Consider the following 25,405-nt stretch of genomic DNA (forward strand, 5'->3'; position numbering starts at 1 on the left):
GGGTTCACGCAAGCCGTTTTAAAATAATCAGGGACACAACCAGTAGATAGGGAGCTGTTAAAAACAGAGATCAAATGGGGCCCAACAGAATCCTTTACTTTCAGTAAAAACTTTGTAGGTATTACATCAAGTGGGCTGGAGGACACTCTCATTTGTGATACTGTTTTTAAAAGTCGATGGGATAAAACTGGTTAAAACTCTCTTGTTGCTGGAGAGGGACCTCTGAGTAAGAGGCCGTGGGGGTAATAGAGGCTCTGATTGACACCACCTTATTGGTAAAATAAGATAAAAACAATTCACAGTCATCATTACTTCCAGCTGAGGAACAAGGAGGGGTTGGGTTTACCAGCTGATCCACAGTCTTAAACAGAAACCTGGGATTGTGTTTATGTGTAGTAATGAGTTCAGAAAAATAGTGTGTTCTCGCATCCTTAACCATGTTATTGTAGTTAATTAATAAATCCTTCAGACTGAGCTAATGGACTTGGAAACTGGATTTTTTTCCATCTGCGCTCTGCTTTCCTGCATTCCCTTTTTAGGCTGCGAATGCTGTCATATATTCAGGGTTGCTTACTAGCTTTAGACGTAGGTCTAACCTTTAGAGGAGCAGTAATATTTAGTGACAACAAGCAGATATGATTGAAGCGATCGACCAGATTGTTGGTGCAGGTGTTGGCTTTGGCTCTGAAAGAATGTGCAAAACTTTGAAACACTTTGTTCATTAAAGATGCGAGAACACACGGAGCTTGGTAAGGCGGCATGAGTAACAGGCGAATCGCAGCTAAAAACAATACATCTGTGGTCAGATATGGTCATGTCCACTAATTCCACAGAGGAAATGCTGACACCCAGGGTAAAAACCAAGTCCAGTGTATGACCACAGTTATGTGTTTGCCCTTTGACATGTTGTTTGAAGTTAAAAGAAGTGGCCATATTTAAAAAGTCAGTTGCATTAACATTGGTGGGGTCATCAACGTGAATATTAAAATCGCCACAAAGAACAATTCTGTCATAATTTAATTCTGTCATAATTTAAAACCAGAGTAGATAAAAATTCAGGAAGTTCTGATAAAAATCCTCCAGGCGGTTCAGTGACCGGTGGTGTGTACAGGTGTGCTGCATGAGTCATTCACGTAAGTCATGTGTGGACCGCAACACATGCTGTATGTGAGCAGCTAACATTTCTGAGCCCCGTTTGTTTGGGTGAAGTCCGTCTGTCTTAAAAAGAAACATTCCTTGCCAGAAAATATTAAAGTTATCGACATAACACACACCGTGAGCCCTGTAGGCGTGGAGGCCAAGGAGTCTACTGAAGTGGCCAGCACCGCGACCAACTGTGGGAATGGGACCAGAGATAAAAACGGACTTTCCACACTGCTTTAAAAAGTTAAAAAGACGGTTAAAATCTAATTTTGTCAGCTCAGACTGCTTAAGAGCTGTGTCATTTGTTCCCACATGGACTATCACTCTTGTGATGGAGGACGGGAGCGATGGCATTAGGTCCTGGAGTTTTTTTAAAATGTCCCCCGTGGTGGCAACGGGGAAGCAGTGAGTGGTAGCGTTAAAGAAACGAATGTTTCTGGTTATGGAGTCACCAATTATTAGTGTGGTTGGGGAGAAAAGGGGATGAGGAGATGCCGGTTGTAGGGTTCCAGAGCAGGACTGAGCAGAATCTGCTTCAACACTGCGTACGGACTGAGGATGGAGTGTGTGAGCTGCCGAGTGTTGTGTTGGAGTAGCAGTAACAGACCTGAGAGAAGGGCTACCCTACGGTGCAGGGTTGAGACAGCGTCCGGAGCGTCTGAGCACAGCCTCCTTCAGGATCCTACGTCAGGAAGCGGAGGTTTTTGCCAATCAGGCCCAGCGGCAGACCCAGCGGCAGACCGGTGGCTCAGCCGATCACTGTTTGCCGCCAGTGCAGGAGATGTAGCCAGTGGAGGAGATGCAACAGTGTCGGCCGGCACTATCCGCCGAAAAATATCCGTATCAGGGAGACTCGAAGCCGCAGGTGCATCCACTGGATGGACCGGAGTGTCGTCAGACAGGGCTGAGGAGGAGAGGCAGCCCCGTCCGAGCCTCTCTTGCAGCCACGGACCACCACTTCAGCCCAGGTTGACTGATGCTTCGGAGTCGAGCAGGAGGAAAGCCTCGGAAGGGTAGAGGGGTCCCATAGCACGGTGTCCTGGATGTTAGCGGTTGTGCTAAGAGAAACAATCTGTTTGGCTTGTACTGAAGCCACATCCATAAAACCAGTCAGCAGGGTATCTTTCTCTTTGAGTTCCTCTGAAAGTCATCGGATGTCTTCCATAAGGTCAGCAATCTTTTTGTTCGCTTTCTTAAGGAGTATGCAGTCCTCATGAGGCAGAGTTATCTTGGCTAGCATAACGTTAGTCGCCGGAGCTTTGTTGTGATCAGTAGCGTTGATAGCGTTTTTACAGTCATCTAGCTTAAAATCCATGTCAGATGACTAAAATCCTTAACCCACGTAAAAAACTTAAGTTAAATCAAAAGCATATAAAAAAACCCCGTAAAAGTGTGGATTAAAACTGGATAAGAGTCCGGTTTAAGACGGAGCTTCCAACAGGTAGTTATGTACTTGAGGTAGGTGGATTTGGTATACAGTATATACAATATACAATATGAACAGTTTTACTTTTGATGTTGCTGATAATACTTTTAATTAAGAACGTTCAGGACCTGGAGTATTTTCACAGTACTACTACTTTGACTTAAGGATCTGAATACTCCACGACTGCAGAATTTAGACATAATTATCACAGGGAAAGGGATACAAAGCATACTCATGTTTAAATAGCAGCCACCTACATTATTATATTAATATTTTGAAAGATGGCAACAAGAGTAAACGTTTGGCAATGTGTCTGTCTGCGTGTATAGCCGCTCAACGGCTCACCCACTGGATGAATGTTTGATTTAATCATTTAATCATGTTTTTATGAGATGTTTTGTGTGTTTCTAAGACAGTATCTGTGTTTTTTTTTAAGTCTATGTAAATGTGTGTTATGCATGCACTTAGAGCTGAGGAGAATTAACATCAGGAATGTGCTCATGTCTGGTGATAGCTGCCAAGTAAAATGGGGCTCCGTCTTGCAGGACGACACAGTTTTGCCTGTGTCTGGAGTTTACAGGTCAGATCTGAGCACAAACTCAGTCAATCTACAGTACACAAGCCTCAATAATCAAAGCAGAGTAATCAAATGTGAACTAAATTAAGAGCTATTTGGATGTGTGGCTGAGGTTTCACCACACTCGGCCCCAGAGTGGAAATCAACTATGACTGCAATTTGTACTAGAGTCAGTTTTAGAGCTCAGAGGCAGGAAGCTACAACCTCGTTCACTTCCACATAAGGATTAAATCAAATTCAGCAGCAGAGTGGGGACCAAGCAGAAAACCACAAGGTGTGATCCGCCATTATCAAGTTAGTCAGTTTAGACAAATCCCTTTGCCACACAACCACCAGAGCACACGCTGTACGTAGCTGCACAGGGAGAGAAATGACAATTAAGCCTACTTAGCATGCTGCCGAGGGAAACATATTAAAGAAGATTATCTGAAATTCTTTAGTTCATAAGACCAGTACAAGTTTTGAAGTCTCAGTGTGACGCATGAGCGCCATGGAACAAGACTAGATTCTCTAGAACGTTCTCTCACATTTACTATCCATGTGCTGAAGTAGCCGAACAAGACTTGATAGGTAACACAGTAAATCCTAATTACTGTTTTTGTGAATAATATTATGCCGCCCTTCCAGACTTTTGAAGCAATCCATTTGAAACGAGCAGACATGATAGTTAGAAGCACTTTCGGTCAAAGAGCTTTATGTTGAGGGAGTGTAAGAAGATCGATACCACTCTTATGTTTTTCTGTTAAATGTAAGGCTCCATACAGCAGCCAGTTAGCTTAGCTTAGCACAAAGACTAGAAACAGGGAAACTGTTAGCCTAGCTCTGGCCAAATATAGCAATTGTTTTTTACTATTCTTCAAAGCTAGGCCACCTGTTTACCCCCGTTTCCAGTCTGTGTGCTCAGCTAAGCTAACCTGCTGCTGGCTGTAGCCTTACATTTGGCAGATAAATTTGACAGTATATACTCAATTCAGTAATGGTGTGTGGAGGCTAAGAATAGTCGAGCAAGCTACCCATTCTCCTCCCCAAATCACACAATGCACATCATCAGAGAGACCCCACTGCCCACACACATGCAGTTGAGTGTGGGAAATCTTCCACAGAAAATGTGAATTGCCTGAAAATGGTGTACAAAATTCAGAATTATATCTGTAGAGATTTACCTTAAAAATGTTTCTCACCCATACTGTGAGGCCATGTGGGGAGATTTCTGCCACAGAGTGAAGGGTGAATGCCTGCTTGAGGGATTAGTGTTACAATTAGGCTTATGTTAAGGTTATGGTTGCGTACTTTGTGTTTAGGATTATTAGTTTTGGAATAAATCTAAATCTCAGTTGCATGAATAGTGACCATTGGTGCTGATGTGACTGAGCATGTGTGTGTTGCATGTAAGTATGTTGTATTGTTTGCATGTGGAACATATGACCTCTAATGTTAGAGCTTTGCAGTCTGGAAAGGTTCAACAGGATAGATCTGCGTGGACTATTAGGGATGTTGAATTGTGGAGGTTAGACGCATACTGCAGAGAAGAATGAGGTCTGTTTGTGAGGTTCAATTTTCTTCCTACGGGGAATGAATTCACAAGTAATCGACAATAGGTGCTAGTCTGCTCTGTCACACTTTTGTCCCTGAAATGAATGGATGTCAGTGAATAAACCCTGTAGCAGAGGCTTCAACGGATATGAATGAATGTATTTGTTGTATTGCTGAAAATAGACTGTTTTTATCTTAGAGCGAAACCAGATTTGGAAACAAAAAGTGATTACATCGATCTGAAATTAGTTCTTAACAATGTTCGCAACAGGCAAGTAATATGACACTTGGAATTTTATCAAGTGACATCAGTAATGATTTGAATACATTCATGTTTTGGTTCACATTTATGCAGCAACAATAAGTGATACAGCCTTCACTGCGCAAGAGCAACCTGACAAATCGGGGACACAGCTTGATGCATCAACACAAACAGCCCTCTCAGACTGACACAGCGGAGCAATTTAAACCCATGCTTTCTATCCGCGTGATCAGGTCGTAAAGGTTGAATATAGGTTCCTGATACTTAAATAAAGAATAGTTAGTATTGGTATATTATATACAGTTAAAAAGAACAGAAATACAATAAAGTTGCTCTTTTGAGGTCAAGTATAAAAACAACACAGCAATTGTGAATTGTCAAGGGAGTATGGTCTCCCTTGATAACAGTGGCTGCTGCTGTAACGTCATAAAGTGAAATGTATGTTGCTTCATCTATAGGCTGTATGTCAAGATAAGTATATTCAATAGGAAAGTGCTTCTCACTTAAAACTAAAGTGAGATAAGGTAATGAAATCAAAGCATGGCTTTCTTTGCACATGGACTCACAATAAGTTAACCAAGCATCCTGCTCACTCATACACATTTTACGTTCAGCTGTCTGCTCTCAGTGAATTCTCTGTTTCCCCAGAAATAATTTGAATAAGATTGTCCAGGCAATACAGCCTCCACCCCAACAACAGGTCTAAGCTGCAAATCAAATACTTCTGGTAGACCTCGCATTTTTCTGAGCCTGCTGTCACCAGGGATTTGTTTTTCAGAACCTACCTGCACGTATTGATGGCTGTGGTGTCAAAGGTGGCTGGCAAATGTATTGTGAATATACATGTGCGGGTTCATGATAGCAGCCTAGCAGGTTTCTGCTCATATCTTTCAGAGCTCCTCCTAGGACCGATCTCCATTCCTTAAATAGCTCCATCTAGATAGTGTATCTCAATCAGTGGGTCATAACTTTAAAGCAGGTCACCAGGCTGTTCTGAAAAGCCTGGCCAAGTTTACCCAGAGCACTTTAGCGATAGGAAATGCCAGCTTTTTTAATTTTTCATCAGCGTTTTCAAACAAAAGAATCTGTCTTTTGTATGAACATTTTTAAATGCTGGTATTAGACGCTCAGAATGAGTTTGGAACATCTTGCTGTCGCTGGTTAAAACAATGAATCGTATTCATTTTATCAAGTACGTTTATTCGCTTTATTGCTCAAAGTAAGATGACAAGATGCCAATTTCCTATCAGTCCGTTCAATATAAAGCTGGAGCCAGAAGCCAGTTAGCTTAACTTAGCATAGTGGAAACAGCTAGCCTGGCTCTGTTTGAAGGTTAAAAAAAACACCTACCAGCACCTCACTAATTAACATGTTACATCTCATTTGTTTAATCTGTAAAACCAAAGTGAAAAACTAAAAATTGCCATTTTACAAGGCGTTGTGTCTGTTTCATGGCCAGGAGCAATTGCTTCCTGGATTCGCTGCTGGTCGCCTTAGAGGGGCTGGTAGGTATTTTGATACCTTCAGGTTAGCTGTTTTCTAGTCTTTATGCTAAGCTATGCCAATGGCTGCTGGCAGGCTACATGCTGAACAGACAGACATGAGGGTTATGGTATTATATCTACCCTCTCATCTAACTCTCAGCAAAAAAGCAAATAAGCACATTTTCCAAAACATCAAACTATTCCCTTTAAGGCTCATCATACAGTATTTTCTTTCACAAAATAAAAAAGAAGAAATAAATGGAACAGTTTTCAGAAATGGAGAATTTTACTGTGACCATTACAAATGAATACGTCCAGGACAATAAGATTGTACATCAGGAATGATGTCAATTGCATTGTCCAATGTTAAGTCGTGTTGGAAATCAAGTTTCAGCAGTATAGAATGTCATTATTACTTTTCTGCTACACAAACCATCCGTGTAATAAACTGAACTTTACTTAGCCTCTGAGTTGTTTTTCTCTAAGAAAAGCTGCTGACCCAAGTACTGGATTTTATATCTACTCAGTTATGCAGCCGTGGCTGGCTTTCAGTGTGTCATATAAGGTATTTAGGCAGCAACCAAACACCGCTCTTTTAGTTATGCACTGATCTAAACCACATACTCATAGCAGTGTTAAATATACTCATTCTCTGTTATTTACATTAACTGCTTGTCTACACATGCTTTTAGATGCTGCTTGTGTGACATATGGTCAACCGCAACGAGGACCAAAGAAACGTACTCTGTTTTCCATATTGCCCTCAGTGGTCAGTGAACAGTAATGTGGTAACCATTTGGCCATATGGATGTCATTGTAATGGCAGTATCACACCAATAACAGCCAAATGCTGGCCCAGATCTAAGGCCTCCACCAAATGTTACAGCAGAGAAGTCCACAGGGGAAAAGTGCCAGGAGAAGAGAAGCACTGCATGGTGAGTTAATTAAAAGGGAAAGGAGCCTATGCTTCTTCTATTATCAAGGATGTGGCTTAAATAAAGAAGTTTAACATTTAAGGGAGGAAAAAAAGGCAAAATAAGTAAACATGAAATGAGGAACCAGGCATTTCAGATACAGAAGACTTACTTCAAAAAACATTTAAATGGATGTCTGCGTGAAACATAAAAAGATTCAAGTTGAAATTATTCCAACTGTCCTCGGTGATACAATCTGAAAACACATTTCTCCATTTTTATAATCCAATTGAAAGGTGTTTACCACTTAAAGCCTTGGGGGACAGCACTGTCCATTTCTGAGGACCAGTGATCTCTTTTGGCAATGACATTACAGTACATTCATGGAGTGAAATGATGTGAATTCTTTCATCAGGACCCTTTCCACTGGGGCCCCAATTAGCAGCGCCTTCTGAACAATTTGAGACTGTTCGTTTCCTCTGGGAAACAAAGAGCAGTTTAGACCCAATTAAACTCAGGGTTTGTTGGTGGCCTGGGGTCTTTGCTCTGGCTACAGTACTGAGTCGGTGAGAGAAGTGTTTAAGGGTTTAGAAAATGGAAAAAGAATAGTTCTAGGCATGTCTGAAAAAGCTTTACTAGCAACATATGTAGTTCAAAGGGCCCTAAAAATCAAAAAGGCAATCAAAGAGGTACAAAAAGCAATTGAGTTACATGCACTCTAGCTCCCTATACAACAAGTGGCATGTTGGCTACGGTCTAGTAAGGCTGGTTTCAAAATGTCGGTGTTACTTGTTAAATCTCACATTCAGTCTAATAGCCATGTCAACTGTAAAATAATTTCCTTGAGAGGCTCTGTGAAGCACAGCAGCCTCTGCATCCCAGTGGAGTTTCAAGTCAAGCTAAGGTTTGGCAATCTCCTCTGGTATACTGCACAAGGCTGACTCATCAAATCAAGGTATTAAGACTGACAGGGAGGAAAATTTCACTAAAAACAATGACATTGCATTGAGGCAGAAACTGTTTGCTTTAAGGCAGGATTTCTCTGCTGTTACTGTAGACCAAGGAGGAGGGAGACACTGCAGATGATTGCAGGCTATCTTCAAGGTGGTAATTTATGTGGATTTTGCTCCCTAAGAACCTCACAGCACTGGATTGCCAAGTGCAATGAGATGACTTCAAAGGCAGAGGGAAGCATTTATGGCCTGACGATGAGTCCCACAGAATGCAGCTTGTGGTTCAAATCAGTTATGCGTGTAAAAAGTCCCACTGAATTTAATGAAATGTCAAATTTAGAACCCCGGTTAGTATTACAGCAGCTAGTGCTCCTTACTGGAAAACATTTTCCTACCAGTTAAAGTCATCTAAAAATAATATTAGGAGCTTAGCCTTCATGCACAGGTCAGACATTCCCCAAGATGAATGAGAGGCATCACATCTTTGCAAAACTCACACTCTCACACTCTCTTTTTCACCTTCAAATAATTAAACAAATCTGTCTCCACCAACTCCGCTTTGATAACGCCCTTTTCCTTTCTTAGGAAACAGAGGAGCGTGTGAGTGGGGACTGGGAGGCTTAATAGTTTCCAGAAGTTGTTAGAGCCTGTGAAGGTGTGCTGTTCACAAGGTTGCAGGGGGAGCTGTTGTGAACTGCTCACAATCTGCCTGCAGATCACAATATGACTGTTGGCATTCAGGGGGGACCCTGCTTGTGCAGCCCAGGCGATACACTGAACCATCACACATACACAACAGTGTCGCATTGCTACACATGCCTGTTGATGGCAGCACTAAATATCTGAGCTTATAGAAGAGGGAAAAACAACTGTAAACATTATAATAAACAGTGATTGGGCTATTCTCCAAATGAAGCATCACTCAGCAACTGTGCGCACTTTCCAGCAAGAAATAAAAAAACCCCACAGGCACTTAAATTCCCCATCGGAGTAATGGGAATATTACAGCGTTGTATGATTGTGGAATAGCATGACTGCTGTCAGCACACCACTCTGTAGTGGAAGAAGGCTACAAAGCGGACCTTTTTTAAGACATGACACCTTTCTGTCACTGAGGCAACAGAAACTAATGTATCTGACTGCTGCTCCAATTTAAAAAAAGAAAAAGAAAAGCATCGATCTGTAAACAAGTGGTTCAAGTAGGTAGTAGGGCCTTTGGTACAATTTCCTTATTGAATGTCAGTGTAAATGTGTGAGAGCGCCTATGCGCAGGAGGGAATGCGTGATCACTGCTGTGACATTGCAATATTCACATGTGGCACTGGAAGACAGAAACAAAAGACCGCTTTTAATTGTCTCGCCTCGGTTTCATCCCCTCCACGTTGCTCCACTCAATCGATCAGTCATTCCTTCGGGGCACAGACCACACTTCTTGCATGCAGACACAAAACAACACACATCCTGTCATAATCAGCATGCACACACTATTATGTAGATTTTCTAAGCATTTTATACAGGGCTCCGGTTATCCGTAATTCAGCACTGCTTACCATCAATAGCCCTTCCCGGAACGATTACTTCCAAACTGTGCAACAATCCCAAGAAAAGCAACCCTGTTGCCAACATGTTGGCCGTGGTACGCAACATTGTAGCTTATCTTGAAAGAATATTAGTCATCAATTGCCTCTTTGGTCCTGCCAAGCTGGAGGTTGCAGACAGGCAACGACGTGTAACCGTGCCGAGGCAATGATGCTCCTCACTGGAAATCCGCTTTTTGGGTGCGCAATGAAGCTGACAAGGATGCTGCTGTCTGCCCACTTGGAGAATATTTTCTGCAGACTGTCAGGGCAATAAAAAATGTTTAAAAAGCCGAGGCTTCTCCCAGCCCGGGTTGCTTAAGGGCTCCTTGGATGCATGGACAGCCCTGCCACAAAGGCTAGCAGGCTGAACGGAGCATCAAGCTAGCCTGGCTTGCAGTCGAGATGAAGGAGAGCTGGCGCCTCTGATCATACAGCTGTCCGTCTTTTGTTCTCCCGGACCCGGTGAAGAAGCCACGGGAGGAAATAAAGAAGCGGATCAAAATGTTCCTCTCCTCCCCACCACCTCTGCTGCTGCTGGCGGCCACAGATTGAGCCTGTAGCCTGGAGCTCAGTCAGTCAGCGGTCTGAGTGACGTCGCAACAGCAGCAGCTCGGCTGGCCCTCCCCTCTCTCCGGCTCCCGACACCCCACCATCCACCTCCATCAAATCACACTCTCTGTCTGTAAACTTACTGTAACAATGCTCTAGAATCTGCCTCAGTCCCTCTTTTAGTTATTTACTGCCTATGCCATGTAGCTTTATTTTATATAGGCCTATTTATTTTTCTTTCCAATTCAAAACAAGTATTTTGCAACTTTGTTTGCTATTGAAGATCAAGTTCTTTCTACTATTAGTAGGCCCACTGAAATAAAAACAACAACAATAATAATAATAAGAAATAATAATGATGATGATTCTCTTCTTTTTCATTTAAAAAGTCAAGCACCAAACGATTTTATTCAGAGTATTTGCTTTAGTCATTGTGCTCATGTGCACATGTGCACCCCTGAAATTAACTACCCTAACCCCCAAATTACCAATTAACCTGTGTTAGATATGTTCTAAACTCTAGTTTGGAAGACCTCCAGAGCTTTGATATGGTTATGGAGCAGCTAATCAAGTCAGCATTTAATTAGAAACAAGAAAGGGGGAATAATTGAAACTTTACAAATGAAAAAAAAATGATTTCATGAAATTATATTTATATAATCAGAATATATGTCATCAGATTGGTAAATAAATAGAAGCCTGACTACAAAATAGTTACGAACTAACCAGTCTCAAAACAAACACCATGAAGAAGGATTTATTTATGTGTGTATTAATTGATAGTGACAGTGAGATGCTTAAAACGCCCCAAAAGAGAAATTCATAAAAATCTATTTGAGTATACAGCTTAAAAATAAATGTATTCAAAATTAATTTGACAACATCAAAAGTAAAAGGCACATTCTTAATTTTGTTTAGTCTAACCACTAGGATCCCCATGTACTTTTACATTTGGGGGTAATATATATAAGTAGTTGTAGATCCATTTAATTTACATGACTTATGAATTCTTCATAGGACACTATGATGTGAAGCAGCAATCTGGATTTATTAGGCGCCCATTTCAGGGACTGTCTCCTTCCAGGGATGCAGCCTCCATGTGGCCTCAGCCATATCAGATCTCCTCCCTTCTAAGGAAAGTACAGATTCTTCCAGCTGAACAGCTCAAATATTGAGGCTCTCTAGTTTGTACAACACAGCAGGTCCAACATTGCCTAACATCACCCACAGACCCTTCTCTGAACAGTTCTCCAAATTGGTCACAAATCCTTGGCATGAGGTTTGGCTCTTCTAGCCTTTAAAATCTCCCAAAAAAACACTTTAATGCTTTCACAAACAGAGAAGCTTCTCCACAGGCTTCAACCACTGCTGCAGTGCACTGCTAAGATTCCTGGCAGGAGGCTCCAGACACTCCAGGGTCCTAATGTTATTTTGGATTCACCACCACCTTATATCCGTCCTGTGCAAACAGCTTGTAGCTGCAGGGTCCAGCCCGGTAAGTGATGACTAATCACTAGTGTACAAAGAGTAGAACACAGTAGAACAGGTTACAATTCTTGGATGATTTGATGAACACAAAAAGTCCATGTAGGCATTTTATTTAATTGAAAAGAGCACGTTGGGGAGCAGAACTTATTCCACCACTTGTTCTATAAATCGTCCTACAGATCTTGTGATGTAAGTGTCTCTGACAAGAACTGATGGTTTAGAAAGACACAGCTTCATGTGCAGAAGAGCATTTGAAGCTATAATCTTAGAATTTTTTGATTAATAAAATTGCAGTTTACATTTTTTTTTTTTTTTTTACAATTTACAATTTTAAGTGAAATACCATTTAAATATGAATGGGGATGAAATCATGGATCTTGAGTCTGACAGTGCTGGATCAACAGAGACCAAGTGTAGCCTTTTATTTCCAAGTTGTTTGTTTAAACATGAGGGAATTATATTTCTCTAGAATATGGAAACTGAGATACATAAGGGCCCTTAAAGCTTTATAACAAAAAAACTTGGCTGACTGTTGGTAAGAAAAGAACAAGGCCACTGGTAGTTATAAGAGAACTTATCACTAACAGCAGACAATTAACCATGTGTTGACTGTATTATTTTGACACGTTATATAACACTGCGCGATGATCACAAACAAGCTATCTGAAAGAATGTTTTAAATCACCCTGGAGATGGAGGAAGTGCATTTATAACATGCCCGTTGTGATGGTTTTGTTTTGATTTTTCATTTCAAGTCACATCCCAATCCCTGGCCTTGAGTCCTAAAGACTTCATAATGTGTTTTCACCACATGAAATGTCCTTTCAAACTATAAACACAGACAAAGTAATGGAAATATAATCAAATCAATGTAGCATTACATAAATAGTTAATGTTTAAACAAATGTGTTCTTTCATTTTTTCCAAACTGACGTGTAATCCAATCCTTAAAAACACTGAAACATTTACACAGGAAATAAGATTTGGGCTGTTTTCAAAACATGCCACTCAACAATAACAATCATATATCCATTCCTCATTAAATAACACAAATTGAGCAAACTCACATCCACCCAGCACTTTCTTTCCTACCCCTCTCTCTCAACAATGCTTTAAACAATCCTGCCGTTAAAATCATTCACTCAAAAGTACATCAAGTGCTGCTGACCTTCAGCCTTTAAACACTGGCCTGAATGTTTGCTCTGAATATTTTTATTCTGCTGGCCAAGATTATTCTGCTCTGGGCTTTGGGAGAGTAACAAGATCATTCAAGGCCAAGTTCAAGTGAAGCTGCAAGTTAATGGTGTCGAGTTGGAAGACTTTTTTTAATGATTTTTTTAACTTCTTGTGATTCGAGTTTGACCTGAATCCAAGTCGTTTGATTCAAAGTTATTTTTCACAGACATTTTTAATTTCACTCTTGCCATTTCAGAGTAAGAAACATCCGGCACAACCCATCAAACCTGGAGGGAATGCAGTGGTGGGCATGGAGTTTTATAAGTAAGTGTTAATGAAAGGAGATTTTAGTCAAATTATATTTGCATCTTTAATGTCCAAAAAAGCACTAATCCATTTTTGTTTTTCTCTATCCGATAATGCTGCACAGACAGGAACACAAACATTCAAAGACATCCATATCATGGGCAAATTTGACAGACTTGTTTAAGCTGTTTTGCATGCCTATTATTTATCCATCAGTTTAGTGTGTTTCTTCCAAGAAGCATATGGCAACAGTGACCACTGCAGCCACCCAGACCTGTGTGAAATGCTGCAAAGCACTGACACCTAGTGGGTCTACACTGCCAGTATTACATTTCAAAGAACAATGGGTCCTTTGTGTCAGAGATTTCTTTTACTGTGGTAAAATTTAAAAGAGAAAAATGAGTCAGCACATAATGAGTTGTGACCACAGACTATCCAGCAAAAACACTTTGCAGAGATGCTGTGAGAAAATAAAATCTCAAAAATCTTGTCTTGATTTTAGGGCCTCGAAAATACTTTCTATTTATATTATTGTTAATGAGCTCACATTTAGGATGAATCTGTTTTATTTTCTGAAATGAGGCTGTAGCCCTTAAAGAAGCAGACAAGATGCCACTTTAAACATGCTTTGTTATGTGTTAATTCAACCAGGGTTGGCAGATATTTCTATAATTCTACAATTTGTTACCTTTAATGGTTTTAATTGCACTGAGATGTTTGGCAAGACTGGAGGCACTTACTTTAGTGCTTTTGGTGTGGCTCACATAGCAACAGTCACACAACAGTAATTCCTAATCTGTCAAATGTTGAGCTCCAGTCCAAAAATGTTGTCATACCAAAGGCTTGCACGCAGCCATAACTTAACTAAAAACAGACATCCAGTGGGAGAAAAGGGAAAGAGACAACTACAAAGACTAGATTCAAAATTAATGAACAGAAGAAACACAGCAGTCATCCTGAATGTTTTTAGACACCATCAAACTCACACACACAACCACGCCATAGGCATGCACATGTGTGTGACGCACACACTTTTGCCCAGAAGCGTTTTACATAATTCTTTGGCAAGTTTGCCGCAAGGTGCCACTGTTTCCCCAATTTCTGTGGAATTTTTTAACAGCAAAAATGTTTGTCTTAAAGCATTGTTTTGTTTCCACCATTCAGTAAGAATTCGATAATGCTACTTTCACTAGTCACAGGGCTGACGTGTTGAGAAATGTTCAGTCACATTTGGCATATATATTCATCCAGGCTGCAGACATCAAGAGATGGGAGAGGAGAGACAGACAGGGAAAGAGAGGGATGACTTGCATTTAGATAAAATGTATCTGGATCAAATAAATTTCAACTATAAGTTTTATGTTTGTTTGTTGGTCCCTTGCTTCAGGGTATTTCCTTCACTTACCCCATTGTCAATGTCTGTCATCCTTACTGTATCTCTATAAATGTCCATAACTTTAAAGTTTATGTTGAGTGTTGTATGATTTGTCCTTTATCTGGCATTCATGTCTGTTACTTAAAGCAGTGGTTCCCAACCTGGGATTTGGGAACTCCCACAAGCAGTTGCCAGATGAATCTAAGGGGTCCCAGAATGACTATCACAGTAAAATAATACAATACAAAAATCTGCCACATAAATTTACAAATAATGTTTTGTTACTTTTCTCTAATCTTTAAATGGAACAAATGTGAGAAGGGAATATCACTCTTCTATTGAAAGGCTCACAACTCAAGAACCACTGACAATGTGTGAAGACATAGAATGAATATTGAGCTATTAAGGTACACAGGACAGCTCACATTTCAGTTTTTCACTGTTTTTGTTTTTTTGGGCTCATCTAAGGGAAGGTGGTGATCTGTGCCAGTCAGCCAGGAGTAGCGTTTAACACCATCTACCAGCAGATGGAAGCATAACACAGATGACAGGCATCCTGGTGGAGAGCAGTCCAGGGTCCTTACAAACATCACTTTCATTTCAAAGGTCAGACATTAGTCTGGTTCATATTCACATCTATATGTGTACTAAACTCTGTTTTACATATTTTCACAAACACATCTCTTTCCTTCAGAAAATGTATAAATCAATTGAGGAGAAAAACAATTAAAGGACAAATGTGTAAGAATGTAAATGTTACCTATTATATGCAACCTTTCCTATCACTGACAACATTCATTACATTGATTTCATTACATTTCCTCATTTAGCTGACACTTTTTACCAAACTAACTTACAATATATACATATATAAGAGGTTGCACGCCTCTGGAGCAACTAGGGGTTAAGTGTCTTGCTCAGGGACACATCGGTGGATGTATCACAGTGAGAATCGAATGTTTCTCAAGTAGCCTGAAAGCCTCATCACAATTAAAGCTGTTGACGTCCATCATTTGTGGCTGTCTCATGTGCTACACACCAGACTTGGCGCCACCTCCCAGGATCATGATCATCCTTTTTTACGTCCTCTTTTCTTCTCACTTTTTTACTTACAAGTCAGGTGTGAGTGTGTGAAAGAGAGACGTAGGGAGGGAGAGAGATCAGAGAGAGCAGCTCTAATGGCTTGTGCTGATATTTGACCCTGCAGTCATTAGAAAGCAACTCCCTGATACTGTATATACGCATCTTTCATTATTCTGACATTTTGCACAGCACTAATGCCTCACCTGATTCATTCTCTTTTATTGATCTGTGCCTCTGCAGCATCATGTAACATCATACTGTATCTGTTGAATGACTCATGGGTAGTAGTTTTGAGGGTTAAAATCCATTCTCTTCAGGATTACTGTCTCAATTGCCAAACAGGTCATTGTAGCCTGATTGCCTAGCCTTATTGTAGTATCATAATATATAAAAACACTGGACAGCACTGAGACAAAGTGAAAGCTGAATAATCAATAATAATATCTAAAGGTTTTGTTAAAATTTCAAGTTAAACCTTGATGCCAGTTGTGAGATGTTGCTACTACTCAGAAATCGTCACTAATATTCAGCAAGAGTCAAGTGTTAAAGCAAGGCATCAGTGTATGTGAAACTGTCAACATTATCAGCAGCAAAGTGTGTCTCACTCCCGCTTTGTAAATCTTTCTGGCAAGATTGCCAGAGCTATTCCACTCATTGTGAGATTGATTTTCACGTCATAGGATGGAAACCCATCAGTCTTAAAGATCAGAGATCACTGCTGGTTATTAGTCCTCCTGCTCCACTGGTGAGTTTCTTTCCAGGGCGATTTTATTGTCGGAGTAAGTGAAAACACCATTCATCTGGTTTGTGTCATGACTGGAGCTAGTATTTCATGCGTCATTCTTTCATCCATGGCTAAGACCCATGATGCACCTCCGCCCAGTTCACTGCAGCTGTGATGGAAGCCAGGCTGAAGTCCAGGGAGGAGGAACTGGTTCTTACGTTGCTGTTAAGATACATGATGTTTCTAACAATCCACCTAATCTAAGTGTGTACAGTGTAAAGAATGAATATCAACATTTGGCATTCTCAATTAACCACAGAGGAAACACACCTTTGTATACACACACACATCTGCCTACACACATGCATCCATCTCTAAAACTGCATCATGATTTGGACCTACATCATCACTCATCTTCTACACTCCCTCTCTCCCTCCCTTCGCCTGTGCTCTCGTCCTCCCCTCCCTTGCTTCAGAGCCAGATGGATTACCTCATCAATCAAAGTTCCCAGAATCACATCCTGTGTGTGTGTGTCCTACCAATGCAGTGCCTCCATTCGAGTAGGAAAGCAGTATGAGGTGCTCATTGCAGCCATTTTGTAACAACAACAGCAAAAAAGATATTTCAAGTAATTACTTTATCTTTCCACGCTATTCATCTGCTCATTCAGATAGAGCCGCACAGGAAACTGCTAATCTTGCCCATGCACGAAAACCTCTGTAACGCTGATTGAGAAAATAGGCTTTATGAAAATGTCTGGGGGATCTTGGGTGGTTTGACACTTTACAGATGTCAGTAAGCCTTCACGGTTGTTGTGAAGGACAAACCTGTCTAAACGTGTCGCATGGTAGGGAAGCAGAGCACGGCAAGGGCTTTTAATTTGACAAGCACAAGTACATTTCCAATTACTAAGGATTTAAATAAGTTGTTGCAAGTCCATGTCCAGCAGCAAAAAGTTGAAAATATTAAAAACGGAAATTAATTTTTACTTTTTAAAACAGAGGCACTATATTGCTCATGTCATCAAAACAAAACTAACCTTGACCAGCTCTTAAAAAGAGAGAATAGGATCTGTAACATTTGTTTTATTAACAGAACATTATTAACTATAAGTGTGTGTGACAGACATATTCTTTGATTTTAATCATCAGTGATGTAAGAATAACAAAGTCAAAAATGGTGGTATCAGAGCTCAAAGAGCTCCCTTTAGGTCTTCCAACAGAAAGGAAGGTTTACAACATTGTACAGTCTCTGTATTTTTTTTTTTCCTCCCCGAAAGGAACACTTATGGAGCGGGCAATGCTGATAACACCTAAGGAATTTGAGGCATGCACAAACAGCCCTTCCCCCATCCGCTTAACGCTCTCTCCTCTTCCCCCTGCCCTTGTCCCCTTCTTTCCTTCCCTCCCACTCCATCACCAAGCTTTCTTTTTGCCTCTTTACACTCAAATCTGTTGCTCCAGCTGGAACATGAAGTAAATAGCCCACTCAAGAAATTGTTGAAAACAAATTTACAAAAAGAAAAAAAAGAAAGAGACTAGCACACATTTTAGAAGAAATGTTGAGGGCTTTTCCCCCTAACTGGACAGAACTGTTATGATGTTGTGCCAGAAGAGGTGAAAGGGCCGGAGTTTTTATGCCTTTTATTTGCAGATACATTGTTTCTCTGTGACGGCCTGTTAATCATATCATGTGATGGTTAGATTTGATAGGTTAGATTATACTAGCCTCTACCAATCAATCAAAAGTGACTGATTAGCAGAAACAAACTTTTTAAAGAATACTAAATTTATAGAGGAACCTTCCACAAGACAGGCAATCCAAAGCTCTTCCATTTGTTTTTGAGAGAGAAGCCTTATCGTATGAATGCATACCTCATTAACAAAAGTCTTGGTTTCATGGCTCTACCTTTAGTCTTTCATATGTTTTAACATCTAAGCTGTGACAGTTGGAACTTACTGGAGATAGGAAAACAGAAAAACTGCAATGCGCACTGTGGTATTTATAGGTGTACTCAAGTTCCTTATGACAGGAAATATGATTTTATTTAATTATGCTGTATTGTTCAGGGATAGTGCACATTGATCAACATCACTGTAAATGCCCAAGCGCAAGTTAAATTGCTAATTCCCCGCACCAGATGTTGAATCATCCAATAAATTATTTTTAACTTGATTTGAACTTGAAGTATGTTGAAGGAAATGTCATTTATTACATGGGCCTTGTGATTTCATTATCTAAACAAAGCATTTGCACATAGATTGTTAGAGGAGAGAAAAAACTTTGTTGAAAACTTTTCACACATGAAATCAACTCATGATGCTTGTGCTTGTTGATAACGTTTAATATTAAACTGAATGCATTAACTCTATAAAGGTAAATTCTGTAGGTTCAGCCCTAATTTGAAGGTAGCATATACTAAGGACAGATTAAAAAAGGGTGAAGGTTTTGTCAGTCAGGGGTCCTTTTCCCGAGGCTTTTGTTTACTTTGTAGTGGCGCTTCAGTAAAGAGGTGAGAGATGCAGGGAAGTAAAGAATAATTGTTGCTGCGTGTACATTAACATACATTAATTCTCACCCTGAAACACAAAGAACATTCTCTTTGGTGATGAACAGCAGATTATGATGGAACTCCCCCTGCACACATACACATATATTCACATTCACTCACAAGAGGGATCTATGTGCACAGAGGCTACTGACATTTATTTGTTTTTTTGTCAACCCCATTCCCTTCAAGCCTTCCTCGCCAAAACTTCCTCTTTCACACTCTCCCTCAAAAGCACATTCCAACCACAGGGAATGCTTCACTGATTGAGTGTTTGAGTGTGTGTGTGTGTGGTCTGTTCAGTGAGCGAGTAAAGTAACTTCTCTCACGTGAAGCAACCTCGTGTGTCCATCTGTTTGTCTATGCTGCTGAATACACACATACTTTTACTGTTTCGTGTTTACTACAACAGGGATGCAAACAGCGCCAAAATATCCCGCCCTTGGCTGATTACCCTGTCGAGAAGAAACATAATTACAAACGTACATATTAGTTCAGTAAATTTTCAGCTGCTTTTTATGAGTTCAACATTTGGTACATTTTAATAATACGATATAATACATTTTACTGTATGTTCATTATGCTATGAAATTGATGTCATTATTTTTGACCAGTTGGGCTGTTGCTGGATGAATCCTTTATGTCTGATGATGGATAAGTTTGTTTTACTTGAGCTACACGTGTTTGCAGAGATTCCATCTCGAAGCAGTCCACAGTTGACCGATTCTGAGTAGAGCAGGTGTGAGTATAAATAAAGTACAGTTTTTTTCTTTTACTTTCATCCTGAACTTGCGTGTGTTTCCCTTCCTACACAACCGTCAAATGTTAATTCTTAAAAAAGACCCTTTCCCTTTTATCTCCTTTTGCCAACCACCGTTTACAGTCTTTCCCGCCCTGTTAGCCATTCTGACCTTGAACCCCACACCGACAGTCTCAGTGACCGAGCCCCACACTCGCATATGAACTCCCTGAACCCTTCCACCCCATTCACATCCACTTTCCTCCACACACTCAGACTTCCCTTCCTCCCAAACAACCGTCCACTTTGATGACAGAGGTTCACCCCCACAGCATTGACGCTGTTGTGTGTGTGTGTGTGTGTGTGTGTGTTAGTTGTTAATGCAGGCGATGGGTGGAAGGGTGGTATTTCCTCAACATGTGCTTTTGTCCTTAAATAGGTTTTGTATGGGTCATTTTGTAGCTGTTTTGTTGTGTTTTATGCTGAAGTTGCAAATTTAGATTGACTTTTTGTATCAGCTAGGATTAAGTTTTGTATATTATTTTAGATAACAACAAAAAGAGGAAGCATGTTTCAACACAAAATTGGGAAAGATGAAGCCTCAGGTTTATGGAATGACCTCTGACCTGTGCTTTGCAACAGTTGAATGTGTGAATGGGTTCACTCCCACATCGAGGTCGTAATAAATTAAACTGAAAAAAAGGTGATGCACCATCTCTTCTATCCCCAGTACACACCATTAGGAAGTTCAGCGACTTATGCACACATATTCCCTTACATATATGCATATACATGCACACACACAAACTCACACACACTGCTTAGCTACCCTAGAGTAATAAGACCAGAGCCCTTGGGACAGAGGGGGCTTGGTTACTTAGCAACGAGCCTGTTGACGTCCAAATAATGTTCATGTCGTCAAAGTGGCTGGTTGTGCCAGACTGAGGTTCTGTTTAGTGCTACAATGTCACTGGTGTGTTCCTAAATGCAGACGGAGGAACAGCCCACAGACTGAATGAAAGAGGGACCAACACAAAGTGCTAACAGCGCTAATTCATAAAAGAAATGCTGTTCACACAGCAGTATTTGTCACTTTACAGTCCACATAGAGAGCATGCAGTGCTTACAGCAAGAAAGTGGGCAGTCTGTCAAGAAAGAAGAAAGATCAGCTCGCCAGAAGACTGGGCAAATTCTGCAACTGAGCTGATAAATGTACTAGGGGTAATGTGTAAGATCATAATCATTTTACCCTTAATTATAGTTTGTTTATTTGAAAATGAAATAGTGTCACTTTACCTTTGTTGACTTTTTACAGGATTAAATAATTTTCTACATCATAAACTGCATGTTTGCATCTGTTTTTAGCTTTAGGTAAACTGCACTGCACAAACTTTAGTTTTGACGATCTGCAAGTTTGCCCAGCTCATCTCTCTCATTTGAATAACAAGCACATGTACATTCTGAAGGGAAGTCAGTTCTGCCCACCATTTGTAGAAAAATCTCATGTGCAGCTTGAGACTGTGGTTAAATGTAACTGTCTCCTTGCACTTACAAAACTCCTGTTTGGTATCACCTCTGTGCTTGCAGCATATTATTTTGCACACTGAAAAAACAACTGACGCTTATTCTTGCAGGGGGCACCATACATACAGCACCATACATCATAAAATAACATTTGATTCATAGTGACCAGTCCATGGTGAATGGATACCTCAAGATATGAAGAGTAGCAGGAGTGCTTTGTAGTGTAATTAAGACCCATTGCTTTGTAGTGTAGCCAGTACAGATTATTTTGAATGCTTCTGCATTTTAAGCATCAGGTTTCAGCTGCCATCTGTGTTGGGATACATCTCCCAGCCAATCACTGGCAACAGGAGAACAGGAGAACGTGAAAAAGCATTTAAATATAGCAGAAGCAGATAAGAAGCCAGAGTCACTGACAAGGCTGCCATGGATAAGATGTGAAAGGTAACTTCAGGACACCGCTCTTTCACACTCTGATGAAAAATGTTTAGGTTTGGTACCCTGTGTGTGTGTGTGTGTCTGCTGTTTAATAGTCTTCGTCTGTGACCTTCAAGGGAAACCTCAGGACACCGTCAGTGCGGGCACCAGATGCACTGGATCTGCTGCATTACACCATGACCAGTCCACATCACTGGATCATGCAGATGTTTATTTCAGACCATTTACAAGGCAGTATCTTTGTAATGGGCTGCATTTAGATGATGGTGCCTGCTGACTACACCCTCAAGAGTTTTCACTTTGTCAGTCTTGAGTGAGACTGCTTTGCATCAGTGTTGTGCTGCATAATTAATCACATCATGTTAATGGGAGCAATAATGTATTGCATGGGAGGCAAGCAGCAGGATCACCAGCAGTTTAAGTTTGATCTAGGGTAGCACAAACCAAACCATATGATGGACTTTGGATCATCGCCTGCTCCTGTAAGACAAGGCAAAATCACAATATTTTTACAAGTACGTTTACATGAATACCTGTAAACACTATGAGTTTTGAAAATACAGGGCGTTATTATAGACATCACAGATGTAAATGAGCTCTGTCATCCATTGCAGGCCGTCAGGATACACAAACAAGATGTGGACTGCATCTCTGCAATGCTTTCTCCTCACATGACCCAAAATTGCTCAATGTGTATAAACCTTGACACTGTGCTTGATGTGTTTTGCTGCCTGCTATATTTTGTTTTAAGAGGTAATGACTGAAACAGAAGTGGCCGTGGTGAAAGAAAAACTTAATGATAACATTATAATTCTATTAAGTTCTTATTCCCCCCTCTGTGCCAAAGTGAACATATTTTAAAGGTTGAGGTAAGGTCTGGGACACTAATCCCTTCTTTTCTATTATTGAAGTGCTATCTAACTGACATTCACTATAGAAACATTGGGTATGTGTGCTATCAGTTTTTACAGCAATGAAGTGTTTAATAGCTGCAGTAGACTGATGCAGATTCCATACATTTACACTGTTTTTGTGATATAAACATTGGCAGTGTAGAGTTATCAGATATAGCTCACTGGCAAAATTAGATTAAATTAAAGGGGAATTTCAGGTATTATGTGGGAGAATGTTCATAAGACTTATTTTATGGTACAAAAAAAACCGCCCAAAACAAAATGACATATCAAAATAGAAAGCCAAGAATCAAAACCGTAGTATGTGATGTAATTTATTTCTGATAAAGACTGGTTTGCTTACATGAGCTGCCTTAGCTTTTACATTCAAATATGTTTATCAAGGGAATTCTAATCATGCACAATTTCTGACCAGAACTTGTTATAGCTGTACATAGATGATATTGTTTGCATGGGAAATCTCTACACCAAAGTTTAAAGAGTGCCTAGCAAACCATACAAACAAACACAGAGAGAAGGTTACACAAGCAAAGAAGAGGACAGCAGCAAAACCAACACACACGCTCTGGTTGGGTTAAATGGAGGCGGGGTAGTTATTATACAATGACCTTATCACAGGTAAGGAGTCTAAATGCTGCCATCAGCATTGTTGCAGCTGGCAGTTTTACCATTTGATTTGATTTGAGAAAAAAGTACAAAAATATGTAATATCTTGATGGGCTATTCCTATAGGAGTTATATGTTAGTGGTAATCAATAGTAGGCCTACATAAGATAGGCTACTGCAAATGGACAGCCCAAGATTAGGCTATATCATAGAATAAATGTAGTAAAGGGGTTTTGCTGTGATATTTGCAAATATAATTAATTATCATTTCTTAAGATTGTTGTTAAAGGACACAACATCAAGAATATATTAGTATCTCTAATGAAGTGATGTCTATGAGTGAATTAAGGCACCTCCCGTAAAAACACGGTAGGCTACACTTTAACCTGATGTTAAAAGCGTTTTGTCGTAAGAGTACCACAGAAAGAATGCATTTGAGCTAATCCCCCTCTTCTCTGTGGACCCCCCGCGTGAAGCACCCCTGGCCTAAGTAGCCCAGGGGCCAGCAGTGGGGGCCCTTGTCCTGCCACAGCAGCAGCAGCACCACTCGCAGTCAAGCAGCGGGACTCCAGGCACTCGCTTCCCCAGCTGCTGACGTCAGCTGGCAGCCTGGGCTGTGCTCGCCGCTCCGGACATAGCGCCGAGAAAAATGCTGCTCTCCGTACCGCCAAGGGCAGGAATCAACCCATACAACGGCTATAACAGCAGAAACAGCAAAAAGGTGAGCGCTTTCGGGGTTTTCTTATATTTTCGGCTTGTTCGCCCTGCAGGGCAACACGCCCGTGTCTGTCGCGACAAAAACGGGCTTGTGACAGTGAGCTGCAGTGTCCTTGAAAAGCGAAACGTACTGAATTTAACTTAAGACTTCGCGGAGTGAAAATACAGCGCAATAGAGCGGCCGGGCTCCGTGGTACGTGTGGGTTGGAAATGTGCCGCCGCTCGGTCCTGTCATGTTGGAAGCGCTGATGTTTTATTTAGTTGTATTTGTGCGTGCGTATTACTGTAAGGATGTCGATATGGGTCTGCTCACTCGTTTGAAAAAAAGTCAATGGGGGGAGAGCAACTTTATGGGTGATTGTGCCGTGTCGGGATAGCGCGTCTGCGCCTGGATCTGTTTGTGGAAGTGGGGGTAGGGTGAAAGGCAAACATGTTACAAAATGAATTCTGCCTCTTCCTCCGTGGGCTCCGGACACTCATATCTAGAGTTAAATCAGTTCTTTCATTGTCTCCGCTGCCGCGTAAGTTTGCAAAGTTTTTTTTCCCTCGTTTCCCATCTGAAAGCAGAATACGCCCCACCCCTCGAAAGATCCCACCAGACCATGATGACTACATTCCCAGAATTATGAATCGCGCTACATTCACTGTTGACATTGTCACCTTTGGTAACCGATAGGTAATGTGAGGGAAGAATATTCTCACACAAACGCACGAAACAAGATTTAACCTGCAGCAGCGCAACATTAGCCGATCTACCTAAATTACGAAATTGCTTAAAAAGCTATAATATTCGTGCTACTGATGGGAGAGCTGAATTTTCTATTTAATTTTTTTTTTTTTTTTTTAATTTTGCTTCCTAAAACCCCTTTTCCTGAGTAGTGTGTTTCCATTTGGTCATGCAGAGGTTGCATGTATCATGTGTCTTCTCTATGGGCCATTATGGCTTAAAAGTGATGGGTAAAGCTATTTCATTAAACATGGCAATATTATGTTGAGACTTCGCATCTACCGGATTCACAGCTCATCTTGTCCCTCTGTCAGTCCCCAGAACTCTAAACTGGCATTCTGAAAATGTATATTGACATATTGTCTGTCTGTGATCTATGGCACCGCCTGGCTGCTCATCCTCCCAGATCTGATGTCAACACTAGTGCAGAGGAAAACAGCTTTGTATTTTAATAGTTTGTTCTACAAACACACATGCACGCAATTAGCAATTTATTTTAATGAACTCGCATTGCATTTTTAATGAATACATTTACATGCACTTCTGCACTTGGGGTAGGCTATTACTAGGTAGGATCTCATTTGGTGGCTATGAGGAGACTATCTGTCCATAAACTAT

The 25,405-nt window shown here is 40.7% G+C and overlaps 2 protein-coding genes and 1 long non-coding RNA gene across 4 annotated transcripts in view; 2 read left to right on the forward strand and 1 right to left on the reverse strand.

Moving 5' to 3' along the window:
• The window catches only part of LOC123956477 (low-density lipoprotein receptor-related protein 1-like), a 101,521-nt gene extending 91,090 nt beyond the window's left edge, over positions 1-10,431 (reverse strand). For both annotated transcript variants that reach the window (XM_046028685.1, XM_046028684.1), the window contains exon 1: positions 9,843-10,431. In XM_046028685.1, coding sequence (XP_045884641.1) covers positions 9,843-9,939 — 97 coding nt within the window. In that variant the 5' untranslated portion in view covers positions 9,940-10,431. The remainder of the gene's footprint in view (positions 1-9,842) is intronic.
• Positions 10,432-11,660: 1,229 nt separating this feature from the next.
• LOC123956680 lies at positions 11,661-14,844 on the forward strand. Its single transcript, XR_006821600.1, has 3 exons — positions 11,661-11,916; positions 13,342-13,409; positions 13,516-14,844. It is a non-coding gene; the product is annotated as an uncharacterized LOC123956680 (long non-coding RNA).
• A 9,071-nt stretch (positions 14,845-23,915) lies between these two features.
• The window catches only part of LOC123987590 (RNA-binding motif, single-stranded-interacting protein 2-like), a 28,387-nt gene continuing 26,897 nt past the window's right edge, over positions 23,916-25,405 (forward strand). The window contains exon 1 of the mRNA XM_046076597.1: positions 23,916-24,064. Within this exon, the coding sequence (XP_045932553.1) occupies positions 23,993-24,064 (72 nt within the window). The 5' untranslated portion in view covers positions 23,916-23,992. The remainder of the gene's footprint in view (positions 24,065-25,405) is intronic.

Source organism: Micropterus dolomieu, linkage group LG18 (assembly GCF_021292245.1).
Source record: "Micropterus dolomieu isolate WLL.071019.BEF.003 ecotype Adirondacks linkage group LG18, ASM2129224v1, whole genome shotgun sequence".
Classification (NCBI taxonomy): domain Eukaryota; kingdom Metazoa; phylum Chordata; class Actinopteri; order Centrarchiformes; family Centrarchidae; genus Micropterus; species Micropterus dolomieu.